Genomic DNA, 21,190 nt, shown 5'->3' on the forward strand with positions numbered 1-21,190 from the left:
AATGACCAGAAGCTAGTGTTTGAATGGCATGATCCACGATCTGAGTGTGCGATATTACAAACATGACTCACATCATTATACCATATAACGTTCTGTCAGTTCAGTTTTCAACCGCGTCCATAGTATTCAATCTAAACCTGAAGGCAATTTTGTCGTTATTTTGGACTATAGACTTTCAGAGCAACATATCGCCCGAACGACCATCTCTTCGAACTATAGGTATAATCCTCTTTAACCTGCAGGTTTCTTTTAACATTAACAGACAGACGTAAACACATTACATTAAATAAATGTGCCTTCTTATTATTATATTGTACATTTTCACCCGAAAAAGCTTTATTGAAATTTGCATATTTAAGTATTATATTAACTACTGTTCTCGTGATAATTAACTAAACAATATAGTAATTAGAATTGTTTAAAGATACATTATGGGAGATTCGGTAACGAGTTGGCAGTTCTCACTATAATAGTTAAAAACTAGATAAGGTAGAAGGCAATTTGGTGAAAATTTCATTCAAATTGATCCACTATGAACCGAGAACTAAGCGACTGAAATTCCCATAAGCCTCGGTCATCATTACTAAAGTCAGTACGATAAACAGCATAGTCTCGATTATCCATTTAATCGTTTAATGAGAAGGAAAGTTATGCAGTAAATCGGCTTACAATCCACTAAAGATCGCAGACTAGCGCAGCCATCTAGAGTTGATTATGGCCTGGATAGGTTAATTAATGTCTAATTAATAATTTAAATAACATTCAGGCCCAAAGAAAGACCTGAAATAGGCAGATTTAGCTCTTGCATAATGCATGTTTAAGTTGTTGGGGATTAACCACTTTACGTGGATGTTTCAAGAACAAGAAAACAAGACCATGTCCAAGTCGGTGCCATAGCTGTTAGAATAAATTTGCAAACATTAATAATGCAATGTAATAAACAAGTTAATATGTAGTGTCTCATTTGTGTAGAATTCATTCAGCGGTTTCACGTAATCCTTAGGCACAAAAACCAGGGATTACATGACATCCGTGAAATTTCAGATTTCGGAAAACCCCTCGTAGTTAGATCCCTAATTATAGATTCCTGTAAGCTATATCATATATTTTTTTCTATATCCATCAGCAATCTTTTAGAAACACCATTTATTTGCACTATAATATTACTATCATATGACATTTTAGGGGTGACAAAGACATTTTGTGTCCAATGAGAGGTTTAATACATTGCATTATAAATGATTAATGAGTGATGATTTTATACAGATTGGAGATTTATCATTTATACTAGTAGATTTAGGTCAATAATCATTAACCGCTGTAATAGGTATTAAATAGTAACAAAGTGACATGGAAGATCGGCTTATTATTTCTTCTTTGTTTGATCTTAATCTGCATCTTATTCATTGTATTGTTTTGCTTTTGGAAATCTACAACTTATAGTTTTGCTTCTGGAAATCTGCAACTTATTGTTTTGCTTCTGACCGTGGTCATGTATTGGGTTGTTTATCTGTTCAACTAGATTCGCCCAACATCGACTCCATTTGGAATGTATGCTCGACAAATGTGCAGTCATTTGGTTGATACAGAAGCCTAGTCAACAGTGTATGTGAACTAGCTTTCTTTAACGCCCGCTTCCACCGAGGTGATATCGCAGACAATTACATGTTATATATACATAGTGAGATATTTACCATGTGGTTAGTGGAAAAAGGATAATTAGATTTTTATATATATATTATTATCCTAGTCAACAGACAACTTCGTATCAATTAACACACAATCTGAGGAAAAACTGTCCATCTAATGACATATGGTAAGCTATTCAAATAAGTGTCTTTGATTTAATTGGGTCAAAAGTAAAACTGTCGATATCATTGGATTCCATAATATGTTGATTTTGTTATCCCTTAAAGTGGGTTAATCTGGTAGTATATCGATTAATTATGAAGCAATTGCCATACTATTAATGTTTCATATTGACTGAGTTAGGTGTCTGATTACAAAGTTTAGATTCTGTTGAACACAAATTCGGTTAGTCTGGCATTAGTATGCATCAATCTATCTAGGCTAATTGGTATATTTATATTAGGGAAAACCCAAAATAGTTTAGTCTGTCATGATGCTTCTATAAGTTGGACGCTGGTACGAAGTAAATATACCGTATTCAAATTACACTACACGGAGCAGTGCCATCTTATCGTGGTATCAAAATTAAACCTGTATATAACCATGCAGATCGAGTTATCCAACATTATCGATTTTACAAAGAAGTACGTCGTAATGAAACATGTATTGGTAATAAAATCTTTCAAATTGTCAGGCAATCAATCCCTTCTTCACGTTTCGAAAAACTTCAAAGCTAACATATTCAGTCTTATATTGTCGTTGAGTGGAATATATTATAGGTTCGTATTTCGTAAAACTTTATCAAAGCAGTTAATAACGTACTGTCATTCCAAAAAAGTATTTCGTTATGGTTTCGAATGCTACCGTGTTTAACCTCACGTCGACCATTTACGTAGACTATTTTGAAACTAGCATACAGTTATATATTCATTTTCTATAGTTACGTGTACAGTCTTTTAATGGCATTCCAATGTGAATACGGATTTAATCCCCTTTTTATAGAAAGTACTCGGCACTGGGACAAGAGTGGACTCTAAAGGAAGGTTTATTCTCACTGAGAGTCCAGTGTCTAGCGCTTACACTTAGTAGACATAATTAACCGGTCAGTTTACTATCCATCCAAAATCTTTTGAACTTCCGAGTACATACGAGTAATGTACGACCCGTGAAACTAGTCTTTTAAAGGTTCTAACTGCTTGGCCACGCCTTGCTATATATTACTGTATACGATAAAAGAATATACGCTGGAATATGTACGCATCGAATTGGATTTTACAGTAGATTCGATGACCTTCGAAGTTTCCAGGTAGTAAGCGAAAGGGACGCAATGATGCGCTTTTCGTCATAGGTTTAGAGTTATTTCGCCCCCTTGAGTTTTTGTACCCCAATTCACATTGACAAAATCAAGTGGCTTCAATGCGGTTATTTATAACCCTATTGACTGATTCTGATTTCCATTACCTCATAATCATATTGCTTAACCAGTACCAACCATATAAATATTATAGGTTTGTACCCCCCCCCCCCCCAACCCCTCTGAATCACCACGCCCCATAATATTTAAACATGTAATAATCAGAACTATCTACAGTTACCTGTCTCATTTCCTTACGAGATTTTTACGATTTAGATCATTATGTTGGAAAATTATAGGTTTTCAGTGTAGCATACGAAGGAGAATAATGGCCGTTCTTTCTATAGAAGTAATAACAGCTATACAGACAATACTCTGTAAATATAACTTCATTATGACAGATGACATTTAGAAAATCTAAATAGGAATAGTGTCTTTTGGAATAGTATGAAACATGGATGATTAGAAAATTGCGAGTTATTATTTAGGAGATTGCTCCCTGCTTTACATGTAGTTTTGAACGACCCACAGTCGAGTGCTTACACTAATTAGGTTTCAAATACTATTGAACCCACTATGCCAATGTTCTTATTTTAATTTAACAAAGATCGGTTGACAGGCAACGAGAAAAAAACACGCCCACAGCAATCCACATATATTTTTGGTAATGAAACCATTTACAAGACACTCAAAATCGATTAAGTTGTCGTTGTCTTCCCGATGCTAACATTTATTATACAATGATTTAATATCATGAATTAAGCTGTTCAACTTATCAGTAATCGTTGAAAATCAAAAGCGCTTATTTTGACTCATGAACATAAACAATGTGAAAGTCAATCTTTGGTCTCCAGAGTGTCCACGGGATTTTTTAAAGTGATCAAGAGCCACAACTCCGACAATCGAAGCATAATTTTATCCTCTTAGAGTGTGTCAAACTCTAGAGCCCCCACGCCGACAAAAGGCGTGGATGTATAAAAATAAAGGCTAAAAAGTTTTTAGGTTAGATACCATCTTGATCTCGATGTTTATGGATAAAAATAAGTTATTCTGACGTTATAAGATTAAAAATATATGACCTCCGGAAATCAATAGAAATTCATTTGAACTTTAGACGCTCTTTGATATTTGCCCTTGAGTCTGGAATGTAGTACTTTTTCTTATTATAAATCTGCAGCAATTGTTTAAACTGAATACCGTTATATCTGTTTCATAACAAACCTACTTTAATAGATAATTATGTTATTGATGTTTAGAGGTTTATAACCTAAATATTTGTTCGCCTTCTTCAACAATAATTATAGACGTTTGTTGTATAACAGAAGAGGTCAAATTGTTATGTCTGTAGATAGAAATTGTCGCAAAGCGTATTAAAACTGCAGCGAAGTGTTAAAGAGGCATTAGCTCTCTGGAGGTCTTCTCCGGTTGACGAATGAACACTTTTCCATTTGACGCGACTGGACAGTTATACATCGAGAATAGATAATTTAGATTGTTTGCAAAATGTGAGACCGATCAAATTGATAGTCGTGCACATTTTTCACTATCAAAGAACGCATGTTAAAATACTTTAATCTATGTAGACCAGAGCATCGAGTTTCTCAAATTAAGTGAGTGTCAGTTTATTTTGAATGTGATATTATCCAAACTTAATTCCATCTATGATCTCACATCTGATTCTCTGTTAGACTGAAACCACAAATTAAAGGGAATACAAGGTTCAGGAATTAACAGTTATAAGACATTAACAACCGTAGATAAATCTGTTTTCTGACAACGACCTTTGCAATATGAAGGAAATGTTTTCTTTATATAAGAGGCAAAGGCGTCATATAGTGAAAATTGTATGAAAATCCAACTATAATTAACACTTTTACGGTCAGGTGAGTAGTTGACTCTTTGAAAATTGGCTATATATCGGCAACCCTTCGATGCACGGATCGTTATACTATCTGTTGACTAAAATCAAAGTTTTGAAAACGTACGACTAATGTTCATTTAAACAAAATATTAGCTGTCCGATGTGTTTGAATCTCATTAGATTTACATGTACTCTTAAACATTGATAGATGACTACTAATGACAAAGATTGCTAAAAACATACAGATTTGAAGTAGCTGAAAATCTAACCCAGTTTTCAAACGGGAGAGAATCGAAAATTGTTTGTTGGTAGTTGTTGCTTGTAATCCATTCATTTGTAACGGATTCTGAAAGTCGATATCTTGAATAATCAAATAGAAAGTTACACTCTACAGTTAATTCTGCGAAAAGTCATGTTCATTATTCCATTTTAAACTAAACTACCAAATAATACTCATTTATTTGTAAATAAAGTTGACAAGAATTCAATGTAGGTTATTATTATATCAATATAACATATATAATTGCTTAATAACTTTATCACTTACTCAGGTGGTCTGGAATCTGGGACCATTCTGTTCAGAGGAATAAGATCACTGGCATATACGTTTACTCTGTATTTCTCCATAGCAGCATCGGCCTTAGCCTTCTCCTCCGAAACAAATATCACACCTCGGCCCAATTCTCCAGCGAGTCTCAAGTCATTTTTACCATAAGACACTATCAGATTTTTATCGTCTGCACTTTGACTTTTGGTAAGTTCCGATGGGTTGCCACCTACAAAAATTTTGCCATAGTCGCTCATGGTATATGAATCTAAAATGTACACTTTACATGTTATAAGCAAACACAACAGCAGCACTACGGCTGTGGCGTACCGCGCACGAATTCTCATCTTGACAATCCTTGTGAATTCTTGCTGCTTGATGGTTTTCCTAGCCACATTTCCGACTCAACTCCCCGTTCAATTACTACAAGACAAGTTAAGTCTTGGTCGCGATCACTTCCAGATCCTCAATGAAAAAGGTCAAACTGTCAGGAATATTGGTTGTTATCAAGGAAAGTAGTGTCATCCATTTTCGATTTGCAGATAATCAAATTTCCAGTGATGCCTTCAATGCATCAGTTGAATTATAGTCTAACAATTAGTTGCGTTGTTTGTCTTTATAGCTAGTGGTAAAGATGCTGTGTAAAATATGTAATTTCATTTATTTCTACCGATTATATTCTGATGAGAATATATTTCTCACAGACAGACACATAATTCAATCTAAGCAAGGCACTCAACTAAAGATAATATAATATATGTATAAAGGAATCCACACAGCTGCCTAAGTTTTTAATCCATCATCTGCTTTTGTTTAACTTTAACTATTGGAGCCGTTACATTGCATGGTGGATTTATCATCTGAAATAGAATTGAACAAAGTTGTTAACTAAAGCAATTAATTTAAGAGTTTTAATTCAACAAAATACCACGATATGTTTTGTTTCAGCTAAAAGACAAATATTGTTGCCGGAATACTCTGGATTACATCATTTTAAAGTTTGCCGTCGGTTGGGTGATCTCGAGTTGTTCCGATACGATGAGCCAAAGTCAGTCGCAATAGCTATACACCTCAACCAATAGTCTGTCACTATTGGTCTCGTTTTATATAATATAAAATTGTCTTCATGACAATAGATCAGGAAGAGTTGTTAATATGGGAGATTGGCCAATGAGTTGTTCTGTTTAGTCCAGGTATGAGCAGAATTCTGCTGGGAGACAAATACTGGGTGGCAGAGAAAAACAAATCAAATAAACATGAATAAGGAAATACCATAAAGTAACTATGCAATTAATCTAATTGAGCTTAAAGAATTAAAAAGGACACTATGTACAACCAATGGCTATAAATCTGACATCTGAGTTAACCCCTCTATCTTCTGTTTGCAGCTGAATTCTGAATACGTAAAGGTGTATATTTATATACACCAGGATACATAAAATACACAGTGCACTGCAGATGAACCCTTACCCCTTCCTTAATTGATGTACACTTTGCATATAAAGATATAACCTCTATAGTGAATATACAAGACACGAGATACAAAAGAAATAAGTAAAGAAACTTTAGATTTCACATGGATTTCATTACAAACATTAATAAGCTTTGCTGTCTTTGAACCACCCTTTCTTTGATATTACGGTGTTAGTGAAATATGTTCTGCACGATAAGCCATTAATCAAGGCGCAATGATATTTGGGTTAAGAGTTAAAAAAAAAGACCAGTGTAGATCCCGAAATCGTGTTTAAACTCTCAGAAACTTACTGTACTTAAAAAGGCAGATGTCTAACTCAATAACATTATTTAAAAAACAAAAGGCGAGTGATTTAGTTTGTATTCTCTGTTCTAAGAAGGAATTAGCGAAGGTAGTTTGTTAATTCAAATTAACCCTAGCGCTATAAGCGTTATAAATTAGACTTTTATTGATAATTATTACATCTTCGTGTTGACAGGCTGAAGCCTATGATCTCAATATCTAGGGGGGCTTTCTTACACGCAATGTATTCTTAAACATACATTATGCAAGAGCTAAATCTGCATATTACACACAGGTCTTTCTTTAGGCCTGAAATGTTTTCTAAATTATTAATTACACATTAATTAACTTATCCAGGTCATAATCAACCCTCGATGGCATCGGATTTCTCCGATATTAAATACATTAGAACAGTTCAGACATATTTTGATTTAAAGGAGCTAAATCGCTAATATTTTGGGCCTAGAAATTGGCACAAATGGGTCGCAAAACATATAATAATGTAATAAGAATTTATATAAACAGTTTACAGTCAATCGTGTCCGTTTTACTGTGAATTGTCTTCAGTTATGTTCGGCGAAATACGGCAGAAGTCTCAACCGCAAGTCAGTTTCTAGCGTCTGGTTATTCTAGTCAACACCGATATTATTTATTGCGCATGCTCTCCAAATAAGAACATGATATCACCGTTTGACATGACTTGTGAAATATCTCTAGCCTCATTCTTTGAGCACCTTGTTACAAATGGCGCTGAAACGCATTATGGTACACGATTCGTGTACCAATAGTAAAATGTTTTTTTGGTCTTAAATATTGGATATCAGAAGCCCATCTTTTCCAGGTAGATCACAACACCAATGCTGATTTAAATTGCAAAAAAAATCGTGTTTTCAATGTCGAAGATTTTGGATGATATTGAGTAACGGACTTAGCTACTTTAAGCTAAAAATGGAAGAGCGAGACTTAGCTTCGAACAACCAATGCGGTGGTTGAAATTATTGCACACGTCTTGTCAAACCTTCAATATCTTCGCTCGCAATAGAGTAATTTGAATGAAATTTTCAAATTATTTATTTTACTATTATAGGACGAATGGCTAGCTCCTTATCTAAATCTTACATAATGTATCTTTAATCATCCGTCATCATCCTCGGCTTTATTCAATTGTATCCAAAACACAGCTTTATCTTCCCCAGTCAACCTATGGAAGTATGTCGATATCAAGGTATTAACGTTAAGGTTATGTTTATTATAAACACAAACTTTAATATGTTTTACAGGTGTTAGTACTTCTGTTCCTTCCGTTGACCTTGTATATAACCCACAGATATAGGACAAGCTAAACACTTCTTTTCTATATCCATTTGCCCATATTAACCAGTTAACCCCTTTCTTTGATTACTTCTGTAATGTACATAACATTGTTAAGGAGTGGGAATTATATAAAAAGGGGTTTAACGTCTTGTTTCTATGCGGACAAATTAGTGTGCAATGTGAGTATTTATGCCTTTACCAAGGCCTTGCGGTCTATTTTAATTTCAATTTTGTAACATGTTGACAATGGTATACACGAGTCCGTGTTTAGACCCCCCCCCCCCCCCCCGGCCCCAAAGGCAAGAAGCCTTTCCTTTAAAGTTGTAAAGTTTTTGGGTCAACACCTCGATCCAACCCGGGATCTCCAAGAACACTAATAGAATAATCCTAAATAGGCAGTTAGAAAATGACTATTCCACATTTAATAGTAGAGATCAAACAATTCTGTACCTTGCATGTTCAACGTATCTGGAAACCGCCGGTTCACATGTCAGAGAAAGGAGAATACAACATGTCAGTGAACAGAAAGTTCAGCATATCACAGACAGAATGTTTGAACGCTAAACAGACAGAATTCAACAAGCCATAAAATGAAAAACTGAACGCGCTAAGAAATGGTCAGTTCAGCATCCGAGATATTATAAGAGAATATACAAATCAATGTGGCCAACAATGGTCGATTTTACATAAAACAATAGACAACAGTCAAGCATATAATAGCTCACTACCGACTACCAATAAGAAAATGATCTACCTTCCACAACTAGATGCACACCGAATAAAACACCATAGTATACAGTGTAATGAAATCTAACTGTAATAAGCATGACGTTCTTGGCATCTCAGATTCAACGTTTGACACACTCTACATTCGGGCTAATGAAGACGGACATACGCCATACAGTGTGTTATTTGGGTAAATTTTGACCAGACAGCGGCGATACGGCCTACACTTATTTTGAATTCCAACTGTCAAGGTTCTCTTTCAACGGGCACCACAACGTGTACACGGGACTTGGGTGTTTATCGTATAATCCGAACGACTAGACGCCGTTTCTTCACTCCAGCGCCACGGACAAGTGAAAACCACCAATATGAAACTGCTCGTTGTTGGAGTACAAAGACAGGTTGTTAGAATTTTTTCCCAAGACTTTGAACATTTATGAACCAATAAGGCTAATCAAAACCCACTCCCGGCATAATCTCTCTAAAAGTGCCTTTATTATATTACTAATTCCATATCTGGTGAATACCGAACAACGAACAACAAGCTAACTTCACGTCGCCCAAAATGTACGTGTAGCCGTTTAAAAAGTATGTAGCTACCCGTACATATCGGGCTAAATATGTAGTGCAGAAATAAGGAGTGACAGCTAGTTATTTGCAATTTTATACAGCAAAGACGTATCTCGGGAAAAATTCACCTTTACCTGCTTCAGTTTCATAGATTTCACACAGTAGAGGCTCAACAATAATCTCAATAATATGTAACTAACCATAAAACAATACTGGCTACATTTGGTTTGATCGTAATACTTAATCGTACGAAACAAAGTGAATTTAATAAGGAAATAAGACATTTTCGCTCTAAATATTATTATTTTTTTTTTATTTTTTATTTTGGAACAATATCTATAAAAAAACACTTTTTATTGGCTTAAAAATACGACATCTAGATGAAAAGATGCACAACAAAATTCTCATTCTGAAGAAACAAAAAGGTGAATTTCGTAAAATATATCGGATACATCCTTTTAACTCTCCACTCTCATCGACGATAGGCTACCCTTAGTTCTTCGAAAGATACATAAAAAGCTTTCACATTGTTTTACTACCGTAACTGAATAATGGTAGGGAAAAACATAACGTTCAGTCTTATGCAATGCATGTTCCCGTGCCAAGTGTTTTCGTGTTATCTCATCATCTAGTCAAATAAAGATACTCGAAGTCTTCCAATTTAATCTAATCAAGAAGCTTGCTCAATAAACTACTTACCCTATATTCTTATCGATATGTCGACACCACTTTAGGCGCCTGATTCCTATTTCCTGAAGAACGTAATCAGTGGTTCTAATTCAGTATTCGACCAATTCTGCCAGACGCAGACTTTTCTAGCATGCTAGAACTGACTTTACACATAATATTGCTCCGAGTACTAGATACGTTTCACTATAATTATCTTGTTCCACATTTGTATTAAGCCCTTAAAAAAGCAGATGCCAATTCGAGTTCGCTAATCACCTCCGGCGTTCTAACGTGTTATTCCGAGGGATGTGTTAACGAGGAATAACGCTTTATGACTGTTCATCTGTGTATATTTACATCTACTTCCTGCATAACATACGCCTTATCCTTCGCCTCAGCCATTAATTGTGGGTCATCGCCGAGGTACAGCCAGTGAGAAGCGCTAACGGTGTTTACCGTATCATCAGTGGCTTAGACCACCAATCAATGCTTCGATCCCTGTAAAACATAGATGTCACTTGTGATTTAATTCATGTCCAAACCACAAAGTCAGTTTAACGGCAATTTATCGACGGTATTACGTGAAAAGGTGGTGTGTATGTTTGGATTAAGATAGCCCTGTATACTATACCATTAAGTCTGGATCTGTTTCCATAAGATTAGTTGTGTTAAATAATCTATACCATTTAGCTTAAAGGTCTGTAATGAACATATTGCCAGCTTAGATTATGACTTGTTTACTGTTTACATTTTATTCTACCAGGGTTTAACCAACCTGCAGTCTTGTCAAAAAAATTGAATTGCTACATTGATTTTGTGTTACAATGTGAATGATTGTTTGAACCAACACCTAGTCAGTAGTCACAGTAGTACGGTTGGGATGAAAAACCGAGGCCCTGTGTACACATGGCATGAGCGTCCACGTAAAAGAACCCCTGAAAGTTGGAGTTCTGGTAGGCCATATCTGCTTTCCGGGCACCATGTTCATATTATCAAGTGAACGACATCGTAACTATCGCTCGGTTCGCCATGTTACGTAGGGAGTTCCTGGCCGCCTCATACGTCATAGAAGGGTCAGAATATAATTAAATAGTTAAGTTTTAAGACATACAAATTAGTACGTCGCATCCAACCGTTTACATCTGTATTAAGCCAATGGTTGCCCACATCGTTCGCCCCCCCCCCCTCCTACCCCGACCACATTTCGAAAAGGTAACCTGCCTTTCGTAACGTTTGAGATAGGGATCTAAATATAGCGTGGTGGTGTTTATCGCACAAGTTCGAGTTTGTTTACGATTTTCGTTCCATTTGAAAAATCCAGGCACTTTCGCTTAATTCCGTTTAATTCTGTCACAGGACAATGTAGATTGTGATATGTACCTGACCAGTTTTCACTTGATAACAATAATATCTAAATATAGGGCTATATAACGTTTTGTTGACACAGGAAACCTCTGGTTACAGAATTAATGTTTAAAATGCATCAGTTTGTATATATACATGTGCGAAACATAAACCAATTACAGTTGTTCAAACAATAACAAAGCATTTGCTAACATCCCGCTTTACCGGATATCATGCAATTAGAGATAACAAACAAGAGGCACAGGAACCTAAATCGAATCTCGACTAGGTGTTTGGAAATTACTCTATTCACTAGCCACCACTCATTTTCTTGTCAACCCCGAAGAGTTCAAAGGGGTAGTCTTTGAGAAATAAGCAAAGTGGGGGGAAAAAATCTGAACAGAAACTATAGTGTTTCACATACCGTAGCAACGTCGTTGTGAAAACCTAGTAGTAATCCGTACAAAGACACCGTGTTTCACACAAGCTACGCAGTGTGAAACACTAATAACTACTTTTAACACGTTACATTTTTTCATCATTAGAATATCAGTCTTTAACAATATCTAAAAACGAAATATCATTCATTGATGACACAAAATCTGTTCATCGAATACTTGTACGTGTGTCGCTGTACCGCTGCACGTCATATCATATTGGACATAATCATAAAACCCTCTGAACTCTCTGCCTTAATTATTAGTTACTTTTTTAAACCATAAAATCGCTTCGAATTAATTGTGTGGATATACACAATTTGTAGAATATTTAAAATTGTTTTATAAACTGTCGGTTATAGCTTAACATTAACCATACAACATTAAATTTAGTCCCACTGGTTGGTTCGAAAAGTTTATCCCATCCAAACGGTTTTGATAGCCGTCGTCATCCATATTTGAATTGACGGTCAAATTCACGTATCGTTAGTATGTATAAGCTAATTATAAACTTCAAACCTTTTACCATCTTCATTAGACCGGTTGATACAGAAAAATGCAGGAAGTTAAATACTATTTCATTTCATTTTTTAGCGAAACTTCCAATAACTGAACCACCGGCGTGATGGGCGGATAGGCAACCGCCTACCCTGTCCTCATAAATGCAAAAACAAAAGAAAACGGAAATGGTTGATAACCCCTGATTCGGTTGAGATTTTCTAGAGAAAAGGGGTTGTGTGGCTATGCCCCCCCCCCCTTCCGCAAAAGTGCCGTCATTTCTGAAAAAAGTGCCTTCATTTCTGTACAATCAGGGGCCATAATCCAGAAAGTTATGGTCTCAAATGCGCAAATATCAAAAGGGACTGAGATCTTTGGATTGGAATATAAAGATATGTTTTAAGTTTCATCAAAATCGGATATAAATTGTGACCTCTAGAGGTTCCACAACCTTCGTATTACATACTTTTACACAATTTGCGTACAAAAAGCGGCCATTTTGTCGGGCAGTTTGATTTCAATTTTCCCGAAATTCGAATTCAACCATTATTATGGTGGAATGGTGATATATTTAAATGGTTTTTAAAATCGGAAAAAAAATTGTGACCTCTAGCGAATCCAAAAGCTAAAAACGCCTTTTTTTCGAACAATCAGGGGCCATAATCCAGGAAGTTACGTTCGAATATGCGCGATTATCAAAAGGAACCAAGATTTCAGTGTGTAACGGTAATATATTCACATGGTTTTTTTTTCAAATCGGATAAAAATTGTGACCTCTAGAGGGACCACAAGCTAAAAACGAGATTTTTCGTACAATCAGGGCCCATCATTCAGCAAGTTACGATCCGATATGCCCGAATATAGAAAGGAACCAAGATCTTTAGGTTATTAACATGCATTTCAAGTTTCATTAAAATTGGATTAAAATTGTGACCTCTAGTTGGGTCCACAACCTTGATATACCATATTTTTACACTATAAGCGTACGAGAGGAGGCCATTTTGTCTGGCAGTTTTGGTCCGATTTTCACGAAATACGAACTCAACCGTCATTACGGTGTAACGGTGAGATGTTCGAACGTTTTTTTAAATCGGATAATAATTGTGACCTCTAGAGGAACCACAAACTAAAAACGCGATTTTTCGAACAATCAGGGGCCATAATACAGTAAGTTACGATCCGATATGCGCAAATATCTAAAGGATCCACGATCTTTGGGTTATAAACATGTATTTCAAGTTTCATCAACGATGATATGTTCGAACGGTTTTTTAAATCGGATAATAATTGTGACCTCTAGAGGAACCACAAACTAAAAACGTGATTTTTCGTACAATCAGGGGCCATAGTCCTTGAAGTGTTGATCCGATACATGCCAATATCGACAGGAACCGACATCTTTTGGAGATAAACCTATATTTCAAGTTTCGTCAAAATCGGATAATAATTGTGACCTCCTGCTGCCTTTCCATTGTTCCAAACAGATCTAGCGATACTAAAAACCAATCGCGCTCAATGTACGTACATGTATCATCGATCAATCCTCCTTGCCTGTTAGTGGAACAGGAAACCAGTTAAGGCTTCTGGTGATCGACTGATTGGGGCTGGTATCCATTTTTTTTTTTTTTTTTTAAATTTCAGCGGGATTAATATTTCCATAATATTTAGAATCAATTAATCTGTCTTTGTATTATTTATTTCTCTATGAATTTAGGAAAATGAAAAAAAAATAATCATCGGAAATTGGAACACGGGCGACGGGAACGGGGAACATCTCCCCCTCCATGCATTTCACACTAAATCTCAAATTATATACAAACACTCCGATGTTGGTTTCGAAATGACCTGAAGTTATGGTAACATGTACTTTACGAGGCCACGGATTGAAATACTTAAACGGTAAACCTTAGTAAGGGAGAATTTTGGACTTTTCGCGAAAATCACAACTATTTAACAGTTGACCTTGGTCTTGACGCAAAGTACAAAATTTGTAACACCCATCGTGTACTACATTCTTGTGAATTTTGGTCGAAATCCATCATTGAATAATTACAGTTTAGGGTGGTGCCAATAGAAAAGTGGCAAAGTTCGATGACCATAGGATCAAATTGTAGGAGATACACCACGAGAGCGAGGTCGTTTTCAAGAAAAATGCACTATCTGACCTTTGACCCCTGACTTGATCAAGATAAATCGAAGTCGTCAATGCGAAAGTTGGAGTACTTTGTGAGAGGTATGCACCTGTAAATGTTTTGTTAGAACCATTCAACGTATTTAGGAGCTAGACCGAAAAGTTAAAAAAGTCCATACAATTATGTTTTGTGTTCCACTGTCGACAATTTAAACCAAAAACGAAACTTTAAACTTTAAAAAGTACACCCCCGCTTGACATTTTGAAACGAAAATTTAATCGTGTTGATTTTGTCACATCACTAATTGAAATAACAGATCACATACGCCCAAATGAACACTTTATTTTGGCCTAAATCAAAGAGGTTTATCTCCTTTAAGTGGAAATGGGCTATTTACTTGGGGCTTATGGGTTTGAAAGCAAGTGAAAAAGAAACAGCCAATTTGTGTGGAAGTAATTTACCTGTATGTTAACGACCACTTGTTTTGTACCCGTTATATCTGAATCGTATCACCAAAGCACACTGTCTTAATTACTTATCGTACTCTACAATATGCTAAGGTTTACATAATACCAAGGAAAGCCAGTAAAAGTGAAACATCCTTTTGTTTTATATTTATGACCAAGCTGTTGTTTACATGACACCGTACACAATCTACAGTAATAACAGCTTTAAAGGTCAATAAACATCTTGTAGGTCAAATTATTAGCAGGTTGTATTTTTTTTTTTTTTATAGATATCTTCATATTACTAAAAGACTTGTTAGTATAAATCCTATGTTTCATTCATGATATCTAAAACAGATTGTAAGGTAAATAAATTTACAATGAAAATTGTTCATGACCTGCTCGAGACAGGATACTTCAATGTTGGAAGACCTTGGCTGGCGACTCTTCTAGTGGCCAATGCCCCACGGTATACATTCAAGTTATATTCAACCTAGTTAGAAGCCCTGCGTCTGAAATCCAAGTCAGACTGTCGTACTGGTTGAGTATCGTGGATAGGGCAGACATGATCACCAGTCACCCCTTCACATTCGAAGTTTAAAGGGATAACCGTACCGGTTGTTTTATAGGCTATTATTACATTGCAATAATACATGTTATTCAAACATCGATAGTTATAAAATATTTGGTCTAACATACGACCACAAATCACATAATGATATGCCAAGGCGATTATACATAAACAAATACTAAAATCTAACAAATAACAACGAAACATTAAAATAACTCAACCTCTTTGATTTGTTTCAAAAATAAAATTATTGATTTCACTTTTTTGTGGGATGAGAATCTGTTCCGTTGAAAGTTTTATGTCTATAGATAAGGACAATGTTCAGCTTTATCAGATTTTGTTTTCCGCTGTTAACAAAACAAAAAATTAAACAAAAATAGTAAACAAGCCAACTTCCGCTTAATGTTTCGAAACAAAATTGTATTCGTGAAGATCTTGTTCCTTCATTAATGGAAATCACATATTAGATCAACGCAATCATTTGACCTAAATCAACTAGGTGTTATACGCAAACTTAATAAACTCAATTATAAATCTCGGTTAAAACTTTACTACAGAATGAATTTTAAAGATGTTTTACTTACTTAGCATTCTATTTCACCTTTCTGTCTATATAAAGACTAATTTGGTATACGAAGAACATTACATTCTATCTCCTTATCGTGCTATAGGACGTACACTTTTCACGGCCAGAACATTTTTGGCTTTATATGGGAATTGAGATTCACCCAATGTAAATATTTTATTTAACATACTTAACGATTCAGAAAATAAAATCGAATGTTGCTCATGTGACTTACTTTATGGCTAGCGTTTTTAGAATGCTGAACAGTGTTTGTGGTGTAGTTATAAGGGGATGGTTTGCAGTCTCAAAATTGAAGAAAACAAGTCCGAAATACAATGTACATCGAGGCAGTTAACTCTAAAATGCACTTTTCAGAGGTTTTATATTTGTTTACAATATTGACTTATGTGTTTCTTCAACCTTCCATGTGACAATGTGCGAAATATCCATATGCTTTTTAGCATGACCAGCCTTTCGTCCTAGTGCTTGGTTTGATAGTGTTTTTGTACGACTTACAATGTCTGTGTATTTGTCTTGTCTGCATTTTTGTCGTTTCTAGTTAATCGTGATCGTGTCTTTCCTATGTGTTCCTTCAATCAGGCGGAGAAAGTCTGGGGGCGCGATGATGGACCTCTGTTGCGGGATATATCATTTCAATTAAAATCGAGGGGACGAGATCTAACCGTGCGCTTCAGATCATAATGTCTGTTAATGAATCAATAGTCCTGGTTCCGACCATAGGCTTGTACGCTACCTGTCAAGAAGAAGGATCAAGAAGACAGATCGTCTGCTTAACCACGAGGGATGTACAAACGAATTATCGAATTAAAGATACATTATGTAACATTTAGATAAAGAGCTGACCGTTCTTGCTATAATAATTCAAAAATAGATAATACAAAATGAATATATTGAAAATTTCATTTAAATTACTTTATTCTGAGCCAAGTTATCACTGTTTGTAGTTTTGACAAGATGTATGCATTGATTGTTCATTATCGTATCCACGGTACTTGTATTTTCGAGACTAAGACTCGCTTCTGCATTTTCAAATTTTAATTAGATTAGAACGGTTAGACCATTTAAATGGTCGAACCGTTCTAATCTAATTAAAATTTCGCGCACCGGATGGCATCAAGAGTTGATTATGTAACATTTAAAGGCCTAAAGAAAGACCTGCAATAGGCAAATTTAGCTCTTGAATAATGTATCCTTAACAAAGTACCATGTTACTTTCAGTTACTCCCCCCCCCCCACTATAAAGCGTTATTTTCACAAAAAACTACAAATAACGGCAAAGACAAATTTTAAAAAATAATTATGATTTTTTAAGGAAATTTTCACCGTATTCTATAGATTTATAACTTAAGAGGAAGTATATGCAATAGCCACACAGGACTCTTAAAAAACAACAAAAATGTAACAAAACAAAAATTTGCAGGAATGTCTTTTCAGTTATTACCATGTAAAAGACCATGTTAACAATAAAGAGATAACGAAAACGACAAAAATTTAAAGTCATTAATTTGACTCCTTTCTATAAACTATTTCTTTCTATTATGTGGGATTTTACTGCTTGACCACAACCCTGTCTTATTTGTACGTTTTTTTTTATGAAAATAGCCCACATACCCATTAACTAGAGTTTAGACCTTGCACGATCGTCCTGTTTGTTTAGTACGATGTTCGTGATGGTTACAATTTAAAAAATTAAACTGACAACTTCATGACACTAACTTTTTGTCAAATAAATTGTTTGCTCACAGTGAGTATATATTTCGTGTAATTGGCGGAGGCCGAGGACAGTAAGAATGAAAACTGTCCTATGTACGACATTGCGGCCATTTTATAATCTCGACTTCTTTGACTGCGAGATGGGGGCGGGGTGGATGGCCGAATGGTTAGCACGTTCGTCTTATCATAAGGTCTGTCATTGAGTCAACTGGCGTGATTTCGATTCCCCGGTTGTGCGTGACAAGGAGTCGCCTGTCCAACCTCGTGGGTTTTCTCCGGGTCCTTCGGTTTCCTCCCAATACTAAAGACCCCTACGCGCAAGCGAATTATTGAAATAAAATTGAAGCATATGTTAGTCCCGAAATGACCTAGTTTGTGTCGAGTGGACGTTAAACCCCATTTCTCTCTCTCTCTCTCTCTCTCTCTCTCCACCCCCTTCTTCGTCTCTCGACTTCACGTTTTCTCGTGATTAAATCTCAACTTCGTGCGTTCTCACCCGGTTAGATCTATTTTCGTCAAGGTCGCTGAGATGCAAATAAGGTTAGAGCATGTGATTGTTGGCGAGATTGTAGGTTAGGGTTATAGGGTAAGCGTTAGGGCTATGTCCAGGGTTCGGGTTAGGGTTGGGATTAGCGCTAGCCCTGTTTACAAACTTGAAATTGGCCTTATCAAATAAATCTAATCGTTCTCACCCTAGACTTCTCGTCTTCCCATCCCGGAAGTTCAATTTATACGCATTTTTACTGGGGCAGTGAGTAGAAGGAATCTGTCTTGTTTAAGCCTATAATCTAGACTTCTCGCCCTCGACTATCAATTGTTAAAATCGGAAGATTCTTTTTTAAATGACAACAATATTTGTTTGAGAGGCCAAGAAAAATGTTTTTGGGCCAAAATGAAGTAACTTCCGGTGACGATGAAACAATACAATGGGATAATGTAATCATATGGGGCATAAGAATCAAATTTAGAAGATTTTATTATATTCGAACAAGAATTGACTCTTTTATGGGAATCTTGAAAACTGACTTGTGGTAAGAGGGTTATTTCTCTGTAAGGACGATGTTTAAAACTACGTTATCCGTTGCTAAAAACTGATGTGCTTGTTTTTAGCTACGATTGTATGCCTTTAGTTTCACCTGGCAAACTGAATTTCATTATTAATGTATGTAACATCTTGAAAATAAGTTAATTTTATACTATTAGAATTTACGCACATACGAACCCCACTCTTGTGAAACAATTTTGGTTTATCTGAAATATTTTCAATAAATTAAATCAAGAGTTGTTTTTATCAAAATAGATGCGGACGTTCATAATTACGGTGTATTATTCCTGCGCAACTCATATCAGGTTAGTACTTTCATTGGCTGTTGTACACGACGCCCCGCCTTCATGACGTCAAAGTTGTCTCAAATTTAAAATGCCGCTTCGATTTAAAAGATAGGTTGCCAGGCAACGAAACATACGCCCACAGCAGCTAAATCGCCCGGGCAGTCAACAAGAGTTGTCGCATATTTTTACTTTATTCGGTAATGAAACATTTATAATACACTAAAATCTGATTAAGAGCAACAACTCAAAAAATCATTAGAATTTGTTTGGTTTTTATAAAGTTCTGCCCCATGCTAATGTTTTGTATACAAAACTTTTAATACTGTATCATGGATTTAGCTGTTCCAAATTCATTGAAAATCAATATACTTGTTCGTCTCAAGATCATAAACACTGTGTATCAATCTGAAGTCAATCGGATATTAACTTTGGCCTCTAGAGCGTCCACACGATTTTTCAAAGTGATCAAGGGCCATAACATTGGCAGTAATTATCAGAAATCGCTGAAAATCAATAGGCGTCTTCGTCTCATAGCCTTAAACACTGTATATAAATTTAAAGTCAATCGGATATTAACTTTGGCCTCTAGAGCGTCCACATAATTTTTTGAAGTGATCAAGAGCCATAACTCTGGCAGTAATTATCAAAAATCGCTGAAAATCAATAGGCTTCTTCGTCTTATGACCTTAAACACTGTGTATAAATTTAAAGTCAATCGGATATTAACTTTCGCCTCTAGAGCGTCCACAAGATTTTTTGAAGTGATCAAGGGCCATAACTCTGGCAGTAATTATCAGAAATCGCTGAAAATCAATAGGCTTCTTCGTCTCGTGAACCTAAACACTGTATATAAATTTAAAGTCAATCGGATATTAACTTTGGCCTCTAGAGCGTCCAAAAGATTTTTTGAAGTGATCAAGGGCCATAACTCTGGCAGTAATTATCAGAAATCGCTGAAAATCAATAGGCTTCTTCGTCTTATGACCTTAAACACTGTGTATAAATTTAAAGTCAATCGGATATTAACTTTGGCCTCTAGAGCGTCCACACGATTTTTCAAAGTGATCAAGGGCCATAACATTGGCAGTAATTATCAGAAATCGCTGAAAATCAATAGGCTTCTTCGTCTCATAGCCTTAAACACTGTATATAAATTTAAAGTCAATCGGATATTAACTTTAGCCTTTAGAGCGTCCACAATGCCGGGCGGACGGACGGACGGGGGCGACGACAATATACGACCACATTTCAATGTGGGCGTATAAAAAAGAAAACATGATTTGCACCTGTGTCAGGTAGAATTATATGCTTAATTGTACTTAAATGTGGCCGAAATGTTATGAATAACGGGGGGTTGGATGGCCGAATGGTTAGCACGCGCGCACTGTATCATGCGGTCTGTCATTGAGTCAACTGGCGGGATTTCGATTCCCCGGTTGTACGTGACAAGGAGTAGGGTCGCCTGTCCAACCTCGTGGGTTTTCTCCGGGTCCTCCGGTTTCCTCCCACTGCTAAAGACCCCTACGCGTATGCGAATTATTGAAATAAAATTGAACCATGTGTTAGTCCCGAAATGACCTAGTTTGTGTCGAGTGGACGTTAAACCCCATTTCTCTCTCTCTGTTATGAATAACAATAATCACTCGTTGTTTTGATGAACAATGCTGTCAATTTTACTTACTGAGGTCCGACGTGTTTCACGGCG

The 21,190-nt window shown here is 36.0% G+C and overlaps 1 protein-coding gene across 3 annotated transcripts in view; it reads right to left on the minus strand.

Moving 5' to 3' along the window:
- Positions 1-21,190, minus strand: part of LOC126818513 (inactive polypeptide N-acetylgalactosaminyltransferase-like protein 5) — a 55,368-nt gene that overhangs the window by 19,770 nt on the left and 14,408 nt on the right. For 2 of the 3 annotated variants that reach the window (XM_050545977.2, XM_050545975.2), the window contains exon 2: positions 5,392-6,251. In XM_050545977.2, the coding sequence (XP_050401934.1) occupies positions 5,392-5,738 (347 nt within the window). In that variant the 5' untranslated portion in view covers positions 5,739-6,251. Of the gene's footprint in view, positions 1-5,391; positions 6,252-10,456; positions 10,831-21,190 lie in introns of those variants that run through there. The other variant, XM_050545976.2, reaches the window with a different exon arrangement.

The sequence above is a fragment of the Patella vulgata genome, chromosome 4 (genome assembly GCF_932274485.2).
Source record: "Patella vulgata chromosome 4, xgPatVulg1.2, whole genome shotgun sequence".
NCBI lineage: Eukaryota > Metazoa > Mollusca > Gastropoda > Patellidae > Patella > Patella vulgata.